Raw genomic sequence first — 23,685 nt, 5'->3', positions numbered from 1 at the left:
GATCATCCATGGAAAAACTGCCCCACTACAGGAGGGCGGACATCAAGGCTTGGACCAACTCACTACCTCAAGTTGTCACCTCCTGACAGAATAAGTATCAAATACTTGGAGGAGCAAAACTTCAGCCAAGCTTGGGCTTCAGCCTTAGACATGTCTACGTTGCTCCAGCCTCAAAGGCAAGTATCACTTCGTTTGGGACGCTGCCCACCACCTTGCCAGCGCGCTGCTGTCAGATGGGGAGTAGGAGAAAGTAATTTCACAACATCATCATGAACTTGGGCAAGAGCCAGGAAACAAATCTCGCAGCAGTAGGATGTGATGTTGGCACTGGACAGAGATACCTCCATCCTCATCACTCCCCAAACTGCAGGCACACCAGGAATGTGGTTCGCACCTTGTTTTCCCCCAATTGTTGGGTGACTTTTGGGGACCAACCCTTCTCCTGTGCTCCATGGAGCCCGTTGGTGGGAAAGATGCCTGTCGGAAAGGGCAGGAGCTGGACACCACCGGGTGCAGCCTTGTCACCCGGCTCGGGTTCGTTCTCCAGGGCTGTCCCAACCCACGGCATCTCCAATGAGGGACACAGCGACCTCACCCCATGAAGAGTTGGCCCAAGTGTTGGCTTAGGCTTCTGCTCCAGTCCATATGAAGCAGTTGAGAGTCTGAGTTACTGTCAACTCCATACTGGATCTCTTGAACCTGGTGACCCACAGCTTTCACCGATTACAGATCACTGGAGCTTCTTCTCATGATGAAATCCCAGAGGTGAGGGAGGTCGAAGCGCAGTTCTGCTGGGGCGTTCCAGAGAGCCTTCTCGCTGCTTTTTGGCAGCACGCACCACCTCCAGATGCCCCACCACCAGCACAGCTCTCAGAGGTCATGCTGAACAGCCCACCAGCCTTGGCTCCAGTTCTGGTGCCAAAACACCCCATTTGGTGTCTTGCCCAATGCACAGTTCTCACCACCCACCACTCTCAGTGGATCTCATGGATCCTGAGAGCCGGCGGCAGCTCTTCTTATGCCAAGTTGACACATTAAATAAGAACTAAACCTTCTCCCCTGCTTTCATGGAAGCATGTATACAGGAAGATGATCTGCATCATGTCCTGAAGGTTGAAGATGGCTCTTTTTTTCTTCAGGAGGGCAGCAAAGCCACCAGCCCTGGCCAGCTCACGCTGCCTTCCCCACTTCTACCTGCTTAAGACCATGCTTTGATTTTCCTCTTGGCTGTCCCAGTTCTCTCCAGTCTTTCCCACCTTGTCCAAAAGATTTCATGGCCACCAGTTGGAGGGTTCTGCAAGAAGAGGCTCTTCTGCCCCCGCACGACCCGCCACAGTGGGATGGCACGTGGTTCATCCCGACTGACAGAGGTTTTCCATCTGCTCAGTCCACGTTTCAAGTCCTTGGGAGATGCCATCCAGGCAGGGGACACTCAGGAGGAAGAGCAGAGGTGGTTTTTAGGGAGGTGCTGAAAGTATCACTCATCTCGCAGGCGGGATCTGAGCTTGCTCAGTCTCCAAAGCACAGGGAAGCACATCGTGTTGTCAGTTCCTCGGCGGGTCCCACGCTGGCACAGAAGACACCGGAGGCACCAGCTGTGACACGTCTGGGAGCACAGGCTGCTCTCCCAGTTCATTCCTCTCTCATTCTTAGTTATTTTTTCACAGCCACTTGTCCTTCAGAAAAAGGTGGAGTGAGTCCAATTGCTGAGTTTTGCAGAAAAATGCCCACAAAGAGGCATTTAGAAATATCTCCCTGCATGAGCCTCCACCATCTCCTGGCACCCTGCTCGTTGCTTGCCCACGACTTTGTCCTCGCTCCAGGGGACGTGGGGAACAATTTCTTCCTTCCCTTTCCATAGCAGCCTTCCAAGCTCCTGAGGACTTGAGCTTCCTGCCAGTTTCTTGCTGTTGAAGACCCACATGAGTCTGGGTCCTTCCTGGTCCCTCCAGACTGGTTGTTGGACCTGAACCACTCATTGAGCCCTTTCCAGACCCCCAAAACTCCTTCCACAACCATAGGAGCATGCCCGGAGCAGCACAGACTATTGGGGTAGGGTGATGAAGGAAAACCTTTCTAGGTCAGAAACGCCAAGAAACACTTGGTTGTATCACCCAGCATCAACAACCTAAAACAATGGGTGAGATGAGAAGATAGATCTTCTACGGAGAGCACCAAGGACCAATTTCATCCCCCTCTTGCTCTGTCATTAGCGGGCAGATTTCCCACCAGCGCCAGGGCGGCGATTCCAGAGGCAGTGTGATGCCAGTGGGCAAGAAGGGATTGCGACCCCACCAGCAGGGAATCACCTTCCCTTTGCCTCATGGACGTTAACCGAGGTCTCCTCTTCCTTCATCAATTATCCGACCACAGAGGACACTAACTTATTTTTACCATGGTTATTAACTACAGTAATTACAGTCTGGGCCATTTAACCTGCCCTGTGGTACCCAGAACATCCTTGTCACCTCCCCTCTGGCTCACACTGCCGGCTAGGAACACAGTTGAACAGCCACCAGGACAGACAAGGACTTGCATCTTGAGGGTGATGAACTAAAAGAAGAAGGGATGGATAATTGGACCAAGGCTGGGCAGGAGCCAAGGAAATCAGATCTGGAGCGATGCAGCGGAGCTGCCGGACCAGGACACTCCTGGTCATCCCATGGGAGGCTGCAGGGCACCATTCATGGGTTCCTCACGTGCTTTTTGATGCTTTCAGTGCTGACTTTCCCATAAAGCATAGGCATATATGCGACTGGTGGGTGGGCTCTCTGTTTTGGAGCAACCTGAGCATCTTCTCTCAGTTCCTGCACTCTGCTTTTATCAGGTCCAATTTCTTTAGGCTTCAAACTGGTCAAAGGTTAAAAAATGCAAGGTGGTTTTCCAGCCACCATAAACAGAAAGCAGCCTCTTGCTCTGCTCCTGCACATGCTGCTTTTCCTGCCCGAACCCTGTGCGAGGGTCTCGGCCAAGGGTCTTGGCCAACCTGGCATCAGCCAGCGCTTTCGGGGAGGAACCGGAGCGGTGCGGCCAAGGCAGAGCACCGGCCCTGGGAAACGCCGCGTGGCTGCTCCGACGGTTAAAGCGCACGGATGCCGTTGCTCATGGCCGAGGATCTAATGGACCCTGCAAAAGATAAGGGCAGAAACCCAAGGAGGTGGTGGCAGCCCAGTCTGGCGTGACTGCAGGAGGGCGCGTTGTCTGCAGAAGCTCTTGGCTCTCCCAGCAATCACCCCAAAACCCATCGAGGCAGAACTTGGTTTCATTCTTCATTGTGAACAAATGAGAAAAAACCCTCCGCTGCTGTAAGGAAAGTACGTGCTTCTGATGGTTCAAATGGCCGAAATGCCTTTTTTGAGATTCTGAAGTAGAATTGCAAATTCTAGCGAGAATTTGTTAACTCAGCCTTAAACATGCAACTCCATGGCTGGCGTCTCCTCCCCTAAAAGGGCTCCGTGTTCCCTCTGCTCTTACTCCTTCTGCCCAACCGAAGGTCATTAATCTCCATTAATAAGCTGCTTTTTACATACAGACCGCAAAGCTTTCAAAGCAAGAAAGCAGAAGAACCAGCAGAGCCAGGCAGCGTGCTGCACCCACAGCCGCTCGTGCCGGGGGTCCTGCCGCCAGCACCAGCTGCCTTCGGGTTTCTTAATCATTTGCAAGCAACGTTCACAACCCATGGGAGAAGCTCTTTGAGTCACCAAGTGATGGGACACATCTTCTGCTCGTTAATGTGGGGTTGGTACCCACCACCGCTCACAGTCCAGCTTTGGCACTGTCCCCAGCAAAGAGTTGCCGGCATCACGCCCGGTAGAGAGGAAATGATCAGCAGGTTTTCTCCATCCACATCCCACAAGCTGGATCTTGCACCCACTGGGTGACACATAACTAACCCACTTCTGCACCAGACTCGTCTCCCGAGAGCAGAGGACACTGCCCACAGCCATCTCCAAGCACTTGGCAACACTAGACCAAATCTCACAGCTCCTCTTGGCGTCCCCTTGCATCCTCCGTTTGCTTTCAACGGCAAGACTCGTCACACAAGGGAAGGATAAGCAATGTTATGGACCTTGTCGTGGGACAGGAGCAAGCAAGTTGTTCTCCTGGTAGCTAGTTCCTTCTCTGCTGTGGGTAAAGAAATTGTTTCTGGTCTTGAGTGCAACCACAAGCCATGAGCACCAGCGCCCACCTCCCACTACTGCTCAGGAACAGGTTTCTCCAATTAATTCTCTAACCTGGGATGAGACTGTACTGGCTCATTAGTGATTTGCGGCACATCACAGAGGAAGGGGAGAGGGCACCTCCAGGTGCCCCAAACCTCATTGGGAGCCAAGGTCTTCGCTGTCTGCTCCAGGACCACGGGAGAGGCCGAGTCCTTGTTACTTCTCCCCTTTCTGATAATCCTGTCCTCAAGTTCCTAATGTTTTTATATTACACACAGACGAGTAATTTAAACTCCAGCTGTGCCCACGGGTGCTTTGTTTTTGCAGATGAGGTGGAGGCTTTCCTGCCTTTTAAGTATAAACTCCCAGCGAGGCAGAAGGAGTCATTAAAGGCTGTAACACCAAATGGCCACCAAGGAGCGATTAATAACCATCGCTGTAAAAATATCAGCAATCTTGGAAAGCCTCTGTGACACATGGCCCTGACAATACTCGGCAAAGCCACGCCGCTGGAGCAGCACAAGCTGCCATCCGTGTGTCACCTTGGTGTCATCAAGCCCCATCTCCTCTTGCTCCTGCAGGCGACTCTGGCATTGCTACGGTTAGAAAGAACGGGACACACAAAAAGTGGCCCCAATGCCCCCCACATGCACCTCGGTGACACTGGTGGGGCCACGAAGGATGATGGGGGTGAGCGGCCGTTGTCCCACATCGGCAAAGTTATTTGCAAAAGGGCAAGACATCTCCAAAGCTATGTGAGCTCAATCTGCTGGTGTTCCTCTGCCTCTTCAGCTAAAAGGAGGGGATGCCAGCACCTGAGTAAGGAGACAAAACCAGGGGAAGATGGAGGGACGTCTCCCCCAACACCCTGAAGTGTGGTGCTCCCCCAATGCCATCTGCGTCCCACCTGTGGTCTGGGTGACATCTATGGTCTGTGTGACCGCGGGACCCACGTGGCAGGCGGAGCAGCGTCCCAGCCACGCTCAGGGATGCGGCAACACCGCAAAGCGTGGTGCAAGGCACCGACTGCAGCACGGTTCGGGTTAGCCCTGCCTTGCAGGCAGCGACACCTCGCTGGGAGCCGGCAGGGTGGTGCAACAGGGGTGGCAGAGCTTTTCCTTCCCCGTGATCAACGGACCTGGACAGGCTGGAGAGCTGGGCCGAGGGCAACCTCATGAAATTCGGTGAGAGCAAGTGCCAGGTCCTGCCCCTGGGGAGGAACAGCCCCCCTCACCAGCACAGGCTGGGGGGGACCTGCTGGAGAGCGGCTCTGCTGAGAGGCCCTGGGGGTGCTGGGGGGCAGCGGGGTGACCCTGAGCCTGCACCGGGCCCTTGGGGCCAAGGGGGCCAGCGGTGCCCTGGGGGGCATGGAAAGGCGTGTGGCCAGCAGGGCGAGGGAGGTTCTCCTCCCCCTCTGCTCTGCCCCAGTGAGGCCACATCTGGGGGGGCTGCATCCAGGTCTGGGCCCCCCAGTGCAAGAAGGGCAGGGAACTGCTGGAGCAAGGCCAGCGCAGAGCTGCCAAGGGGATCAGGGGCTGGAGCATCTCCCTTGTGAGGAAAGGCTGAGAGACCTGGGCTTGTTCAGCCTGGAGAAGAGAAGGCTGAGGGGGGATCTCATCAATGCCTATAAATATCTGAAGGGTGGGTGTCAGGAGGATGGGGCCGGGCTCTTTTCAGCGGTGCCCAACGCCAGGCCAAGGGGCAACGGGCACAAGCTGGAACACGGGAAGTTCCACCTGAACATGAGGCCAAACCCCTTCCCTGTGCGGGTGCCAGAGCAGGGGCACAGGCTGCCCAGAGGGGCTGTGGGGTCCCTTCCCTGGAGACATTCACCCCCCGCCTGGACGCGGCCCTGTGCCCCTGCTCTGGGGGTGCCTGCTCCAGCAGGGGTGGGACGGGGTGAGCTCCAGGGGTCCCTCCCAGCCCCCACCAGTCTGGGATTCTGTGTGTGGAGCCTGCATCCGCATCCACAGGCATCTCATCCGCATAGAATCATAGAATCATTTAGGTTGGAAAAGACCTTTAAGATCATGGAGTACAACTGTTAACCCAACACTGCCAAGTCCACCAATAAACCATGTCCCGTAGGTGCCAGAGGTTTTGCAGCCACGCTGTTATGTTTTCCAATGACTCCTCTACTTGCACCCTGTCCTGCCACCGTCACCCGTGGGTGCATCCCTGCCTGCAGACCTGGCAGCAGAGGAGTGCTGGGGAGAAGGAGGGAGAGCTGCGAATCAAGAGCAGCTCCATAAGGAAGATGCCTGGTCTGATGCCCTTTTCCACTGCTTCCAACCTCCAAGCTAAAACCCCGGGTACCACAAAGCAGTAAGAGATGAGCACCAAGTGATGCACTGCACAGCCCCATGCTTCAGCCCTTACACTGTCCCCAGACAGACAGGAATCCATCCTAAGGCCAGGTGTTTTAACTCAAACCCAGAGAAAGCAACTCTTAATTCCTCGATTTGCAGCTTGCATTAATATTTCAGACAGCAGCCTGCACCTGGCAACAGCAGATATGAATAAAAATCCCTGCAAAGCAGCCCTGCCCGTCAAATCATCTAGCCAAGGCAGAGCTTTCAATCAAAATATTAAGTAACAGCAACCAATAAACCTGAAAGCTCCGTCGTACTGCCCTGGATTATTGCTAAACACTAGAAAGCATTGCTACAGACTAAATTGAATTTTCCACCCGCAAAAGGAATATTGTGAAAAGCCTTTTTGTGGCTAAACTGCTGCAGCTACTGTGCCCACGAGCAGCTCAGTTACTCCTGTAAGTGAAAAGCGATGTTGCTAGAGAGGAGAGCGAACCCCGCCGCGGCTTGCCGCCCTCCTGGCAGAGGAGCTCCTCCAGAAATTCAAAGTATTTCTGTTATCTCTGGCACCGGGTTCTCTTTGCTATTTTCTCCTTGCAGGAGAGGCAAGATTTTACTTACGGCTCTGCCTACATTTCCATGACAAGCTACTTCCCAAATCCCTCTAATCTCCTATCAGCAAAATCAATTTCTTTGCAAATTGGCATAATTTCCACGGACTGAAACATTTCATTTATTTAGGGGAGAATTTTTCCAAAGCGTTCAAGCGACTTACGCTTTTAAATCTCCCTGCTGCTCAAACAACCTGCCCCCAGCCCCAATCCTCCAGCCTTTGGAGAGGTAACCGCAGAGGTGAGAATTCCCCGGCGCCCGGCTGCTGGGCTCCGCGCGCTCCGTGCAGGCTCTGCGAGCAGCGTGCACGCTCCTTGCACACGCCCTGGCTCCCTCGCCCAGGAATTGCTTTTGCTTCCAGTTGCTTTTGCTGGAGAGGCACAAGCAATCCTCACCCCGCACCGTGTCTCTGCTGCAGGCAGGTAGACACCACCCCACTTAAATACAATTATTTTGATGCCGGCAATAATTAGGACCATCCACAGCTCTATTTACCTTAAAAAGTCACGAAAACCAAAATTATTTTTTTATATTCATGATTTCTACCGTGATGCCTTTCATGCAATTGATTGGCAACTACATTAATCAACGCAGGACTAGTGAATAAATCACAGCTGGGCTTAAGTGCAATTATTTTAACAGCGTTGCGCTGGCTTTTAAAGGAATGATACAGCAATGCTTTTCTGAAGGAGATTTAAAAGCAAGAATATTCACAAAACCGACCTAAACGCACACCTTTTTTCAAGATATGTTTGCTTGTCCCGGTGTTATTTAGACTTTGCAGATGAAGAGTATAATTTAGCGCCAGGATTAAATGGATTTTCCCGTCTCAGGGAGGGGAAAAAGCCCTTCATTTGAATGATTAATCCAAATATATTGGTTTCCAGTGTCCTGTGAACGCCTCAGGGCTCGCATCCACCGGAAAAGCACGGGATCCTGGGGCACCCTGCCACTGCCCCGCCGCGCCACCGTGTCCAGGTGCCGTCCCCAAGCTGTCCCCACCATCCCCGTGCCCTTGCTCTTCCTCACCTTCCTCCCCCGGCCGCGGGAGCCGGGTGCATCTCCTCCCCGCGACTTTTCACCACCCTCCCGAGCTTAACGCCTTTAAGATCCCCCTGTTCGGGGCTAAACCAGACCGACTGCAATTCCCCGGGGATGGGGATGAAGGATGCAGCGCAGCCCCCCTCTCCTCCCAGCTGGGTGCTGCCGGCGCAGCCGGGAATGGGCGGCCGCCGCGCCGATTGCATCCTGCTGTGAAGCCCGGGGTCAGCGATGAGCCGACGGCAGAAAACCTCCCCCTGAACCTGGCACGCTGCCCGCCGCCGCTCTGGCAACACAAATACCCTCCTGCAAACGCGGGCAAAGGTGGGCGGCTGGGAAGAGCCTGCCGGCTCTCCGCGGCAAGCCTAGAAGACGTCTGGGCTTCAAACCGAAGCCTCCGATGATCCCTCCTAAATTTTCCAGCTAGGAAACTGTCTTTAGAACAGCTGTCCAGCTCTATAATCGTGCAAAAGCCACCAGAAAACTCAACTTTTTACTAATTTATAGCTAACTTAGGGAATATCGAAGACAGGATAAAATCCCCCATCCCTAAGACTTCATTATTCTAGCTCTGCAAGTATTGCTGTTCCCAGAGATTTGTGCATGCAGAATTACACGCTTGCAACATATATAAATACCCCAGAGCTTAGATTGTACCTGAAATTTTATATTCCTGCTCAAGCACTCATTGCCTACAGCTTTTATGAGATTAGGGGTCTCTGCAGGGGGGCCCACAACCCCACCGTGGTCTCTCCGACTCTTCCTCCTCACTTGCAGTCTATGTTCCCATGTTTATTTACACGCCTGGAAATCTCACACCCTCCTTGGACTTCATTTTTTAATGAACCTGCAGATACAGTCAAACCCAATTCCTACAGAAACCGGCGTGAGCGTGATGAAATCTGCATCGTTTGGGCAATAAAATGGTTATTTGGGGAGAATGTGAGCGTGGGGCTTAGGTTCCCCATCCCCTGCATGGACCTGGGTGATGCTGAACTTGTTCAACCCTGGTGAAAGGAAGGTTTCTGTGGGCAAATCCAGACTGGGCCATGTCCCAGCAATGGTCTGGATGGGGCAGGACAGAGCTGAGCCATGGCTTAGGCTGAGCTCGCCTGGTTAGGCTGCAGCCAGTACCAAAAGCCGGTGTAAAACCAGCCTGGCACAGCAGGGAGCACCCTTGGGCTTGTGTTTTGACACGTGTTTCTCATCCTTTGAGGTTCTCCTTTCTCTCCTCCTTGCCTTCACTTACTGAGCCTGCGGGTCTCCCTCTCATCCTCCTTTAGCTTGGTTGGGATGAGCTGACACATCTCTCCGACGGGAAAGACCAAGAGGAACTGCAATGTGAACAGGTTTTACGCTTGTCGGGATCAGGAGGAGACGGACTGATCTCGCTGCCTGTATTCATGGACACCAGATGTCACCCACCACTCCCGGTGGGACAACGTGGCGGGGGCTGATAGCTCCTGACGGAGCTTCAGGGCAGAGGACCAGCTCCATGACCTGCCAACCTCTTCCCAGGTTGAGTCTGGACTTGGTCTTTGCCCTGGACAGGATCACCCATCCGTGGAGGAGCCATGGAGAAGGTGCAGCATTACCACCAACCGGAGGGCATCACAGCTGCCCTCTTCTTTCTGTCTCCTGCTAAATACCAGCAGTGGGATGATGAGGACCATCTGATGGATGCAACACGAGCCATGGGGGGTCCTGGAAGCCGAATATCAGGCTTGGTCTTGTTGGGGGAAATTCAGAGTGATGGGAAGGCTGAAGCCCAACCTTCAGCCTATCTCTGTTGATCGCAAAGCTTGGTTTGAAGGGTGTCTAAGGTCACAAGGCTCCTCCACACACGACCATTTCATTCTCCAACTAAAATATTTCTGACGGGTTGATACCTGTGACCAAGGCAAGGAAAAGCCACCCTGTCAAAATATTGGGTTCTTTAATTTGTATTTTTTTTTTTTTAAATGAAAGGAGAAGGCCGCAACATTCAGGAATTGTCCAATCCCTTGACTCTGGACGGCGCTATCAGACCGCTTTTAGCTTCAGAACCACAACACCAAATCTCTACATGAAGCATCTCCCACGTTCGCTGCCCGAGCGCTGCTAACTCCTCCTCTCTCAGAAAAGCTGCTCCCATGGCATCCGCTCTAATTAGCAGCAGCGGAAGCTGAATCAAGACAAGAGGGAGATAATGAGCCTTCCCGGCCCCCCCACTCCATTCAATAGAACAGAATTTTTCAGCCACTGTTTTTGCAGCAGCAAGGGGGAAAGCAGGGCTCTGAGACACCACCGAGACGATGAAAGCTCCTGTTTTCTGGTGAAACAGCAGCAGTTTCGGAACATCACATTGAGCGGAGCACAGTGTAGCGGACAGCTCTGCAGTCCACCCTGCAGACCCTACGTTGCAGGCCAAGAATCCATAGCAAAGGGATTTTGTGGGCTGTAGCTGATAAGCGAATGCTGAAACGAGCTCGGGTGGCTGTCCCTGGCGAGCCGTGGGCTGGTAGCTCATTGCTGAAGGCCAGGTTGACCTTATTGAAGGTCTGCGTTAGCTTTGGTTACCTGCCACACCTGGCCATAGCACCCACCTTGCCCTCTTGCTTGAGATCAGCAAGACCTCACGCTACACGGGGACAAGCCATGGTGGCCGGGGGGGTCTCTATCAAGCCCCCCCAGCATTGGTCTCATTAGGAACCGACCAGGAGCGAGCACAAGATCAGGCTCGGCCAAGCTAGCAGAGCCACAACACAACCCATCCTGGCAGCTGAGGCAGGCACAGCACACCAGGCGCCACGCACGGAGGGCACGGACGCCTGCGGGGAGCCGAACGGCAGATCCCTGGGAGGCAATCAGGGCTGCTCTCCCCATCTCAGATGTATGATTAAACCAATCACCCAAAATAGCCTGTTTTCTTGAAACCCAAATGTCACTGAAACAAGACGAGATTTTTCTTTTTTTCTTTTTTTTTGTGAGAGGGAGGAGGGAACGTGGAGAAGAGAACACAGAGAAGCCTTTATCATTAAGAGGAATTAGCTGCAAAATACAAAGAGACCAGAAGTGACATTTCCTTAAATAGCAGATCAATAGGGGATCTGCTTTCTTTGTCTCCGTAAGCATAACAAGTTCCTACAATGGTGATCTTTAGCTCTTGCCTATTCCGAGCAGCCCTGGAGCGCAGCCGTCCCCGTTGGCTGACGCCCTTCAATCCTCTTGGTATTTCCAACCTGAATCATTCATCCCTGCTATGAACACCCCCGGGCTCAGCCTGCAGCCTGGTGCCACCTCCCCCAGCTCTTCCCCACCAGAAGACCTCTCCTGTGTCTTTGGCCAGGCTCTGGGATGTGATCAGACACCTACCAAAGACTACAAGACCAATCTCCAAGCGTGGACACTGGGTGTTGGGGTGACGTGCCAGACCATTCCTTCTTCCATGGGCTCACCTCCGCCCATCGCAGGAGATGGGTGACTGTGAAGCTGCTGACCGCTACCACGGCTGTGGCAAGGCTGACTGAGCAGCTCCTCCTCTTAGAGGAGAGCTTTTGGCCGTGGACCCATGCTGGATCTGCTGCTGTGGATCATGTGCGAGCCACCAGATACTGCCAGCAGCAGCACCTTGGCTTTGAAGAACAGGTCCTGGAAGCTGAAGCTCGGCTGTTTGCTGGAAGCCCTCCAGCAGGAAGGGTTGCTCTTGGCTCACAGGAATACAACAGGTCCATCTCTTGGGTACTACACACGCACGTTTGAGATAAGTCACCCTGCTCATGATGAAGATGAGGATGGTGGTTCACTTTTCAAAGCAAGACTACAGTTCAGTGTTTAGCTGAGCACCGAAAAAGTACAAGGCTGTGGCAAAAAGCATGGAGGAAACTGTTCCCAGCTCCATGGTCTGGGCTCAAAGTCGTATTTGAGAAGGAAACACCAGCTGTTTCCTTCTGGAGAGGAGAGACTGGGGTTGTCTCTCCTTTGCCCTATGGAGGCTTAGAGGACTTGGGGCAGAAGTCCCAGCCCAGGAGGTTACACCACAGCGGTACATTTGAGAACAGTGACAAACCCTCCAAGCCACTCTTCAATTTTGCTCCAAAATACAGGATTTTAATCTCATGGCTCTCCAAGGAATCACGGTTATTAGGTCTGCGCCTCCTCTTTACTTCTGAAGAAACCAGGCAACAGATTTACCCTTAAATATCAGGAACGGGCATGTTTATTTACAGAGATGCCTGAAGCCACGGTCTTAACTCACAGTTGTAAACGACGAAGCCTGAGCAGAACGAGGCGGCGGATAAATGGAGCAGCTGGCAGCAGCACGTGTCCCCGCGCGGGACAGCTGGGACGGCCACTGCCCCACTTCTGCTGGGCAGGTGTCTTCTCGGCCAGCAAATGTCTGTGGGCACACTTGAGATGCAGCTTTGTCATCGTTGGAAGAGGAATGTGGCCTCGCAGCCGCCTTGGCTAAAATTGACACTGGCAGCAAAAGAAGCTTCAGCCCAGAGATGCTGAGTTTCTGCCCCCGTGATGGCTCCAGGGTATGGGCTTCCTTGGGAAGCTCAGCTGAATTCAGAGGTTGCAACCAGAAGAGGTTGGAGACTTTCTCCTCCCTGGTGTCATGGCTGTATTTGTTCCCATGTACCCAGCACGCAGCCAGTTGGCAAGAGGCATGTTCAAAGTCTGATGTGGTGGCTCCTCACCTCTGCCCCGGGCTTCGTCCAAGCTTCTACAAGTCTCCTCCTGAATTTGGTACCTGGCTTCACACTCCTTTTTGCCAACAGTACAAATTAACCCCGTTCCCTGCATCCATGTGAAGGCACTACGGCACCAACAACCGGATAGTCCGTGCCCAGACAGTGAAGGGATGAACACGGTCAGTGCAAGAGTTGGACACTGAACACTCCCATGGTTAGAGAATGAATCTAGCAACACCTGGAGCACGCAACCGTGTAAGACCCAAGAGGTGAAGAGAACCGTAGAAAGACGGCAAACTGCAGCTCTGTCTCAAAACAGAGGTTGCCCAGCAGACAGCCAAACAAACAGCTCCTACACCTCAGATGCCTGGCGGGCCACACGAGGCTCTGTAGAGCTATCATGGAGACAGTGCCAGGTCTTTTGGAAGCCAAGCCCAATTCTCTCCTCGCTTCCATACTTGTTTGCTAGACAGTCAGATATGAAGTGACTCCTGTTAGAACCATAGAACCATTAAGGTTGGAAAAGACCTCTAAGACCATCAAGTCCAACTGCCAACCCAACACCCCCTGGCCTCCCAAACCATGTACCCAAGTGCCAGGTCTACATGTGTTTTGAGCCCCCCCAGGGATGGTGACTCCCCCACCTCTCTGGGCAGCCTGTGCCAAGGCCTGACCGCTCTGGCAGGGGAGACATTTTTTCCTAATATCCCACCTAAACCTCCCCTGACGCAGCTTGAGGCCGGTTCCTCTCACCTGTCACTGGTGACTTGGGAGCAGGGACCAATCCCCACCTCACTCCAGCCCCTCTCAGGCAGCTGCAGAGAGCGAGAAGGGCTCCCCTCAGCCCCCTCTTCTCCAGGCTAAACCCCCCCAGCCCCCTCAGCCGCCCCCCAGCACACTTGTGCTCCAGACCCTGCCCCAGCCCCGCTGCCCTTCTCTGGACACGCTCCAGCCCCTCAAGGTCCCCCTTGTCCCGAGGGGCCCAAACCTGAGCCCAGCATTCGAGGTGGGGCCTCCCCAGTGCCGAGCACAGGGGCCCAATCCCTGCCCGGCTCCTGCTGGCCACACCAGTGCTGACACAAGCCCGGGGGCTGGTGGCCTCCTTGGCCACCTGGGCACTGCTGGCTCATGCCCAGCCGGCTGTCAGCCAGCACCCCCAGGGCCTTCTCCGCCGGGCACTTCCCAGCCCCTCTGCCCCAGGCCTGGAGCGTTGCCTGGGGTTGGTGTGACCCAAGGGCAGGACCCGGCACTTGGCCTTGTTAAACCTCACACAACTGGCCTCAGCCCATTGATCCAGCCTGTCCAGGTCCCTCTGCAGAGCCTTCCTGCCCTCCAGCAGATCAACACTCCCGCCCAGGTTGGTGTCGTCTGCAACTCCCTGAGGGTGTCCTCGATCCCCTCATCCAGACCATTGATAAAGATATTAAACAAGCCTGGCCCCAACACTGAGCCCTGGGGAACCCCACTCCTGTCCAGCTGCTGACCATGAGATGTTGAAAACCATGAGAAGATCAAAGACCTCTTTAAACTCTCGTGGCTGGGGAGGTCCAGGACAAACTGAGGAAGACGACATCAAGAACATTACAAGGATCCCATGTAGATGATGCAGTGGCTGTCCCGCTCTCCCAACATGCTCACAGCAGAAACAGGATCTGCTTGTCCCTGCTCATGGGTTGGACATCCTACCTGTCCACTGCTGGAGAACAGTCAACTGATCACCTCTGCTTCCACATCTGACCTAAGAGTTACAGATCAAACAGAGCAGCCAGGCCAAAGTGGAAGTGTCCCTAAGAGCTGGTCGGTGTGCATACTCAAGTGAACAGATTTCTCAACTTCTCCCAGAGCAGAGGAACCTACCGCAGGGACCGGGGCACACTTTTGGATCTGGTTCTTCTGTTCTTGGAAAGTCACCACGTAACGAATCTCATGTTTCCCAAGGAGCAGAAGGGGAGAAGGGGGTTATTAATGCTTTGCTGCTGTGCTCCATGTCTGGCACGCTGTGTTTCCCTCAACTATGAAGTCCCACTGTCTACCTGGTGGCCACAAAAGCCTGACCACCTGCACGTGGTACACGACATCCACCCGATCAGCAGTATGGAATAAAGAGGGTCACAGGAGCAGGCCAGCTTTGTGCTGGGAGGGGAGACAAATTCAGAGGGGAGAGTTGAAGGTCTCTGATCTGAAGACCAGCTCGAGCAGCCTTGGGCCCTCCACCCATTGACTGGCCAAGGCAGGGACAACAACAGAGACCTGGGATTTGTCCCGCCTAGGAAACAGACTTCTTGATAAAAACAACTGCATGGATTAGCAAAGAGTTCAACCCTCTCAAAAGGACTGTGGTAGGGAAAACGAGGACATAAGCAACTGAGCTCCAGGAACCACAAACCAGAAGGAATAAAGAGGAAAGGGTTAAGAACAGTTATCGTAATTGCCTGTCTCGATGGGATTTGGATGCAAGGGCTTTCCTACAGATGCCTTCTAGACAGACAGAGCAAGACGTCATCCTTCTAATGACACCCACTAATCTTCATTATATTAGAAAGTCTCTCATAGCAATTGTTGGCTGGGAGCACCGAGCCAGCGCTGTCAAGGAAGCCAAAAAGATCCCTGCTTGCTCCTGCAGTTGCTGCCGCAGGTCCTGGGGTGACCCAGGCAGCCGAACCCCAAAACTGCACTTGGGGATGATGATGCGTGGATGAGGGTGGTCTCCCAGCTGATCCCCACAGACCTCTCCCCCATCAGCCAGCTTCTTGCTTCTCCATCTGCCTGTAGCCAGCCTTCACGCAAGGACAGCTGTCCCCTCACAAGCCACCGTGCTCCCACACTTTGCCCAAACATCTGTAAGTCCTCCAGCGTCTCCCTTCCCAGCCAGAGGGGAGGAGGTGATGGAAGGGAGTGGACACATGCCCAGAAGGGAGCAAGCTACAGCCTAGGTCTCGCCAAGCTTCCTCAGCCACCAGAGACCTACAGACGCGTTGTGTAACTCAATCCTCTGTCCCTCCGACACCGGGGCTGTCTGCCCACCTCTGACCTTGGCCTTCAAAGGAGGCAACACGCACTTACCATGGCTTTCAGAAAAACCAGTTGGACTAACGCAAGGCTTGGTGAGGAGGAGATGGTTGGAAGGACCTGAGAAGGCTGCTGGGCTGGAGACCTGATCTCTCACCTGACTATGAAGCCTCCAGCATCGTTTCATGAATGGCGTTTGGAAGTGGCTGGATCCCAGGGCTGGATCTGGAGGAGCTGGGAAAGAGTTGCTCTGGTGGAAGTGCTCGAGGGCTCAGCCCACACCACGATGGAGTCTTTAAAGCTCTGGTTGGGTGCCAGCCCATTTCGCAATCGCCACCTCAGCACTGGCATGAGCCCGTGGGAAGCAGAGGGGAAGATGAGAGATTTCCCCATCCCTTTGCAACCTGGCCAAGGGTGCTGGAACACCAGCCTTTCCCAAAAACTTGTCCCCGAGCATCAGAAAGGGGTGTCTGGACCGCAGTCCCCCCACCCAGGTCTTGGCAGCTTCAGACAGGTGTACATCAAGGGTCTTCCCATTCCCACGAAGGACCACGCATGCATCCTCTGAGCCATCCAGAGGCAGATGCCAACGCTGGGCTTCCAGATGGGCTCTGCCGTGCCATGGGTGCTGGCCACCACCATCCCCCTGCCCAAGCAATGCCCTTTGCACCCTCTGGGATCTGCCCAACCATGGTCCATCCAAGGAGGAGCTGCCAGCTAAGCTTTGGAGAAGCTGAAACCAAGATGCCTTTATGCAGGGTAATTTTCAGAACGTGCCATGCCCCCTTCTCCTTAAAAATTAACCTCGTTAATATGAGATCATCCCTGCCGTGATGAGGTAGGTCTGGTGAGCTTTGATTTCAGCTTTAACAAGTGCCAGAGCAGCGTGCATGTGGCACTCACATGGTTAATAAAAAAAAAAAACACCCGAGGCTGTGTCGGCTCCTCTCTCCATCTCGCTCGGCAGCCTCCAGACAGAGGGCACTTCAGACCCATTCTTCCAGAAGGAAGTCCACTCTCAGCTAATTAAGCAAAGCTGCTAATTAGCTTCCTGGCTGGAGCTGACTGGGGGGAGGGCGACAAGGGCTGTGCATGGGTTTTTACAGGCGGTGAAGTTGGGGCTGGGAAGATGGAGGCACCTCCTGGAGCGAAGCACATGCTGATGCAAACAGGTCATGTGTGCTAACCACAGTGAAATTTAATCTTTTAATTGCTTGGGCGGCCACGGGCATCGGCCAGCTGGCGGGTGGGGACCATTGTCCCCAAAACCCGCATCGTCCCTCGCCTCTGCAGCTTGTATCCAGCACCGCCGCCCAGCTGGCGGTGGGTCAGGACCGATCAGTGCCAAATCACTAACCCCGTTTGCAGGAAAAAACTGCTCAGGACAGAGAGTGGTGTGTCCCCAACACCGCTCCGTGTCCCCGTCACTGCTCTGTGTCCCCGTCACCACTCCATCTCTCTCCTGGATGCAGGCTCAGCTCCCGCTGCCAACTCTGACCACAGCACGCTCGATGCCTAACAGCAGAGCAGAGGAGGCACCTGCAAACCCCATTTCCAAACCAAACAGTGGATCCAAGCCTGCCAAATCACTCCCTTCCACTCTTCCTTGCTTCTCCTGCCTACAGACAGGGAATTGCATCCACCCAGCACGTGGAAGGGATGCCTCGGAGTAAAACACGTTTCTCTGAGCCCACCCGGTGCTCCCGGAGATTATTCTGCTGGTGAGGATAAACACCAGAGAGCATTCGCCTTATTTGTTTCCCCTCCTAGAAAGCTTGTTTTTACCCTCTCTTGCTTAAGTGGCAATTAATTCTGACACCCCTGGGAGGTCACTGCAGAAGCGGTGAATTACAGGGCAGGCAGGATGGCACACGGCCAATGCCGTTGGGTGTTTTTCCGCTCGCGTGTGTCTTGAACCAGGATGGAGATTGCTGCAAACAACGCTGATGTGGACTGGCTGGCCAGCCCGCGGCGTCACGGAGCAGCGGGGAAGGGAACGGAGAGCATCGTGCTGGGGAAGGGAACGGAGAGCATCGGGCCCTCCCGGTCTCTGCTGCCGGCATGGAAAGCAAAGCAAGAGCTACAGGCCCTTCAACTCACCTGCATCTCCAACAAAAGCACAGAAACTGGGGGTATTTGTCAAAGCCCAGAGCAACCAGGCAGGCGTCAACTCCAAAACCCCCCAAATTTGACTGTAGTCTATAGACCTGCTGTCTTAAAGGTAGGAATTTGGATGAACATGGTGTTATGGAGAAATGTTTCAGGCCACCACTTGTTTGCAGGGCTATATTAGTAAAAGCATCCAGTGCAGGTCTTTATCCTCCCTGTTCCCACCCAATTTGATCTGGATGATGCCAGTAGGTATCAAAAACCCTCCCTGAGGCAGGCTGGGATGCGGTCAGGGTCTGCAGAGCCTCACCATCACCTCCATCCTGGCAGGTGGTGACCAAGAGGGACATCTCCCAAACGCTCTGGGGCAGGACGAGGTGGGTCAGCCAAGATGCCTCCTTTGGCCACTGAGAAAGGGTGGCCAAGGAGCCACCTGGGCTGGATCAAGAGCAATTTCTCAGCCTCCCCTAAATCCATCCCTGCTTGGGTTTTGAAGGCAAAAAGCTTGTTTTGAAAGCAGCGATGCAGGTGCTGGGGCATGCTCCGGGAGCTCAGCACACCATTGTTCCCCACCTCTGATCGTCTACTCAGACACCATCAATTCTGGTGATTCTTGCCCACGTCCAGGGCACTAGTCCACATTAGTACTAGTGAGAAGTTACAGTGTTTGTACACCTGAACCACTTGTGCAAACTCTAAGAGGGGCATTTTGAGCTGTAACGAGGACAAACATCACACTGTATTATTTTCTAGCAACATAAATCCATGAAAGCTGGAGGTGGTCATTTGCTTTAGCACCTAAAATCCTGATCCGAGCAAGAGAAAGCTCGTATCTGTCTTACCAACAGACTCTGAAAAGCAGTTGGACCCACAGGCTGGAAGAGATGGCTTTGTTTCTCAGGAGGCTTTCCCACCTTCAGGGCTCTACGGAGGCAGCGCACTGAATCAACTGGCAACGGATTAAATCCATACCCACACAAACCTGCTTACATTTGATGTAAAAATCCTAGAAAAGGGCCTAGAAACTGTTTCCAGTGTGAGGAGATGTTCAAGCCACCACCCCACTGTGATGGCAGGCGTTGGGGTGGACCAGCAGCACCGGGTGAGTCCTGCCCCTTCCCAAACTGATGATGGAGCTTAATGAAACCCCACAGACCAGGAGCTCACCCTGAGGTGTGACCCACCACCAGACAGCCCTGGTGCTGCTCCTGTCCTGCTCCGGTTTCTGGGTATGGGTAGGAGCTACTCAAATGAGGACCACTGTATAAAGGGATGGTCCCTGCTCCAAAGAACCATCAAAATATATCTTAAGGTTTATTTAAGGGTGGTAGTAAAGCTCAAAAACGTAACAAGGGAAGGGGATGAGGAGGAAGATCAGAAGAGCACAAAGAAAACACCAGTGTAACTCGCTGCCCCATCCCCACACGGGCTGTCCCACACCCCCACCTCACCGCCGAGGCCACGTTGCAGACCCCAACCCCAGTACCAGAGGGAAATTTTGGCTACCTGTAGTGGAGGAGTTGACCTTCCGCACTGTAATCCCGATAAATGTCATATTCTTTCTCAAACACTCCGGAAGGCGACGAACTGCAATACAGTAATAGTGAACAAGGAGTTACCAACAGTGACTGCGACGCGCACGTGCCCTTCTTAAAGCCTCCTTCACTTTAGGATTAATGAAGATGCATCCACAGAGATGAGCTCCCAGTCCCCACCAGCCTGGGCTCCCCACTTGGGACCTACTCTCACCTCCTCGCATCAAGCTTTGAGTCATTAATCAGTTGTTTAGCAGATGATGACCAAGCCCTCCATAGCTGTGGTCTCCAGCTTAATTTAAAAACCTGCAAACACCACATTCTCCCTTAAATTACGCTTATTTGAGAAGAACAGCTGTCGACGTGCCTGGACAGATCCTAAACATCTCATAGCTTTGTCCCACCCATGGTCCTTTCCAAGTGCAGCCCTTCCTCGTGCCTCAAGCTTCGCTCTCGCTCCTCGCTCGTCTCAGATGGTCAGAGCCAACATGGGCTGAGGCGGCGAGCCCCAGAAAAGCCCTTTTTGGCACATTTTTATCTACCATATTACAGTTGGTTACATCTGAGCCTGCAGAGCCCTATCCATCCCAGAAGATGGAGAAGGTCACAGCATCAACAGCTACCAACCTATTCCAAGTGACATCTTACCTGAGTGCACTTGAAGAAACAGGGGAAATACTTGGAGAAACACGGGAAAAAAGCACCTGGAGGTGCAGGATGGCATTTACATGCTGCTTTTTGGACTAGCACCAGCTTAAAGCCTCTCCTAGAGGAGCAAACCCACTCTTGCTCCATGTTCCCTCTGGCTTCGTGCTTGCCCAGCAGCCTAGCATCCACGCCGAGACCCTCCAACACCTCCCAGCGAGGCACACGACCAGGTATCAGTCTTTGTCTAAGGGCAACGCTTTCCAGTATTGTTTGTACTCGCCAATATTTGTTCAGTGAGCACAGGAAAGGTGGTTTTTTTTTGCCTTAACAGTCCTTTGCTGTGGGAATGTGCAAATAATCAGGCTCGTTCAGAAAACACATGGCACCGAGCAAATTATTAGACATTCGCTCCACATTGAAACATAACAGCAAACATCTGGAGAAATAACTTTGTTTTGAGCAGTTTTCGAAGAAACAGCATTAAAACCCCCCAATGTACACATTAAGATGCTTGCATTAATAAAATCCACATCAGATGTTGGTTTCAGAAAAAGAAAAAGGAAAAGAAACAAATCTTATTAGTAGGATAGACCTCAAAAATTTTATTCAAGCAAGAGGCAATAAAATTAAGCTTCTGTCAAAGCTAGTTTTAATGAGACTTCTGAGCCCTGAAATTATGACTGTGTTGAATTGCTTAATCCCTTTTTCCTCTCGAGTGCACATGAATGAGAGAACCTCCTCCTCCTCGACGCCCAGTCTCTTCTCAAGAGAAAAGCATCTGCTCTCACGCCTGATGCTGTACCCAGGTCCATGGTTACAGGATCTCCTCCCCAAGGGGTAAAGCCCTGGGTGGAAGGGAATTAATGCTCATGAACCTTCTTAACAAAGAGCCCTGCTGCTGAAAGAGGACCTAACGTTTAGTGAAGAGGAAGGCAATGGATGTTGGGAGAAGAGCTCAAGGAAGGTCTACTTCAGGCAAGTTCTTGTGATCAAAGCTGAGTGAGGGACAGACCCTCATGGCAAACTGGTTTCTCTTCTGGTGGTAGCATCCCTGCCCAACCATGGCCTGGAGAACCTGAATTCAAGTACTATGTCATCTGAGCAACACCCTGGTGATGTGGGAGCTGAAAGGAGACTCTCCTTTTGTCCAGGTTTCCCCAGGAACCAAATATTTCAGGACCACCTTAGCTCCCCTATGCAGAACCTGTCCATTTGCCCTGCTTTGTGGGCCTTTTGGAAAGGTCTGTAAGGTAAGAAACGTCCTTCTGGGTCAGAGCAATGGTGCCTCCAGCCCGGTACTTGGCTTCAAACCATGGCAGGAAGAGATGCTGCTTACGGAGAGCTCATGACTCCTGAGGTCCATGCCCTCATGTCCCCCAGCACCCTGCGTTAGGGGTGACAGCAGGGAGGCGTCCTCCAAGGCACCCACTTCAGAGATGTTTATGGACTGCTTGTCTTGAATTTGTTTAATCCCTTCCTGAACATGCAGCAATATCCACTTCCACAGCTTCTCACCGCAACAAATTCCAGAAGTTTTCTACTCGCTGTGCACCTCACTTCCCCTCCCCTCCAAAAATTAAAAATTCACCTGATCATCAGCCATTCCTTCTGGCCTCCTATTTTTCAAAACACTTGAAAGTAAGGGCACCCAGCACGTCGCCTCATGTCTCAGGGCAAACCTTCCTTGCTATAGGCAATGGGAATCTGGGAGCAGGAGGGGGATGAAGTCTCCTCCGGGTGCTGGCTCCCAAAATCTCCCTCTCTTCTCATGCTCACCTGCCAGGGAGATCCGAGGAGCTACACAGCGGCACTGCAAGCACCTGGCCAGCCAGTTACCAGAAAATGAACCGACCGTAAATTCCCAGTAATGACGTCGGCTGCTCCTCGGCCAACGCGCAGCCGCTGGAATTTCCGACGCTTTCCAATCAGTGGGCGCAAAGGTTCTTCCAAACACAGCAAAGGCCATCGGTTCGGCCGCAGAGTTATGCAGCTTTTAATATTCTGGCCGTGCCAGCTGGATGCAGGAGGTGAGGGATGTGTGAACTCTTAGGTGAATGGAGGTTATTCACATCTGGCTTCAAAACCTGGATGAAATATTTAAGGAGGGAGATTCTGCTCCCAGTTCGGTATTTTGTGCAGCACATGGTACAATACAACCCTTGTCTCAAAGCAACTCCTTCTGCGCTTTCGATCCCACTATGAATTTGAAACTGGAGCCCCAAAACACACCCAGGAGCAGGGACAGCCCATGAGACTGGTGAGATGAAACAGCTTAACAGGGTTTGCTCTCAAACACACATGCTGACTTGACATATATTAACACCTCGTAATCTTTAAAGCAAGTTCTCTTAGGCTGCCACCCCCTCCTTTTGAGATAAATTGATTAAAATCTCAGAGCAGGGTCTTGCTGACATACAAGCCATGCTTTGAGCTACTGCGTGGTCCAAAAATGCCAGGCAAAGGGGTAAGATCGAGATCGGCTGGAGAGCTTCAAATCTATCCCACCAACAGAGCCAGATCAGGAGTAAAATCGCTGCCGGCACAGAGTGGGTGGCATTTCTCCTCATTCAGGTACTGATGAGTCAGACTTGGCTTCGTTATCGTCGCATCAGCTCTTAGCAGTGAAGCTGCAAACGAGATTGATGGCAAGGATCACATCCATCTGCAGCACCACGAGCTGAGAGCTTCAAGGTCAGGATGAACGCAGCAATGCAACACCTGGGACACCCCCTCTGCTCTTCTGCATCTTACAGGAGATGAAAACTCACCCCTCTGCTGCCACCGCTAGGGTCCCGCTCGTTATTTTTGGGGTGATTTTAGCAAGTTCTAAACAAAAAGGTGCCACAAAGTCACAGCATGTGGACTGCCAAGAGTGAGGAAAGAGGTGGCGAGCTGACCTGCGCCCCTAAAACTGGGGGTCTGGCTCATGTTGGAAAGAAATATCATGCCACAAGCAGGAGACAATCAGGGAGCTGGTGACGGGCTTCACCAGTTGGAAGGACAAAGGCGCTGAGGGATGAAGTTCAAAGACATCCAATTGTGATGATTTGTTTAATCTTCGATAATTGGAAGAAGACATTTTGCAGACCCACGTTTGGTTCTGGGTCTTGAAGTTCCTGATGTTTGAGATGCAGAGATCTGCTCCACCTCTACTGGGAGCCATGGTCAGGATGGACCAGGCGTCTCCACACCTCCTGTGTTGAACAGAGCAGGCAGGTAGGGGCCCTGCACCTTCAAGGGGAGATTCTGGGGGTAAAATGGCATTTAAAACAAGCTTTCCAGAGCAAAACCACATCTCCAACCCATTACAGCATGTCCTAGTTTGTCTCGAGGCCGGGAGGTGAAGCAGCTGGTGCACGTGGTGCCCAGACCAGACCCTGCCTGGAAACAAAACTACATCTCCTACTAAATCTCTACAAGCCAAGATTTAATCCTTGGTCTTGCCAATAAATAAAACTGGTCTTTTTTGCCCTGTTTCCCTGTCAGGCCAGGGGCTGGTTAGCTGGGGAGAGTTGGCTCAGATTTGGGAAACAGCTTAACTACAGGCAGCAAATCTCTCTGGGGAAGCAAGTGCTGCTGT

General features: G+C 52.9%; 1 protein-coding gene across 3 annotated transcripts in view; it reads right to left on the bottom strand.

Moving 5' to 3' along the window:
• The window catches only part of ARHGAP39 (Rho GTPase activating protein 39), a 155,755-nt gene that overhangs the window by 22,954 nt on the left and 109,116 nt on the right, over positions 1 to 23,685 (bottom strand). For 2 of the 3 annotated variants that reach the window (XM_075085990.1, XM_075085993.1), the window contains exon 3: positions 19,429 to 19,509. The exons of the other annotated variant lie outside the window; for it this stretch is intronic. In XM_075085990.1, the coding sequence (XP_074942091.1) occupies positions 19,429 to 19,509 (81 nt within the window). The remainder of the gene's footprint in view (positions 1 to 19,428; positions 19,510 to 23,685) is intronic. 3 annotated transcript variants of the gene reach the window in all.

The sequence above is a fragment of the Phalacrocorax aristotelis genome, chromosome 2, assembly GCF_949628215.1.
Source record: "Phalacrocorax aristotelis chromosome 2, bGulAri2.1, whole genome shotgun sequence".
In the NCBI taxonomy this organism is placed as follows: domain Eukaryota; kingdom Metazoa; phylum Chordata; class Aves; order Suliformes; family Phalacrocoracidae; genus Phalacrocorax; species Phalacrocorax aristotelis.
The sequence above is the reverse complement of the archived record's forward strand: the minus strand, read 5'-3'. Positions and strand labels throughout refer to the sequence as shown.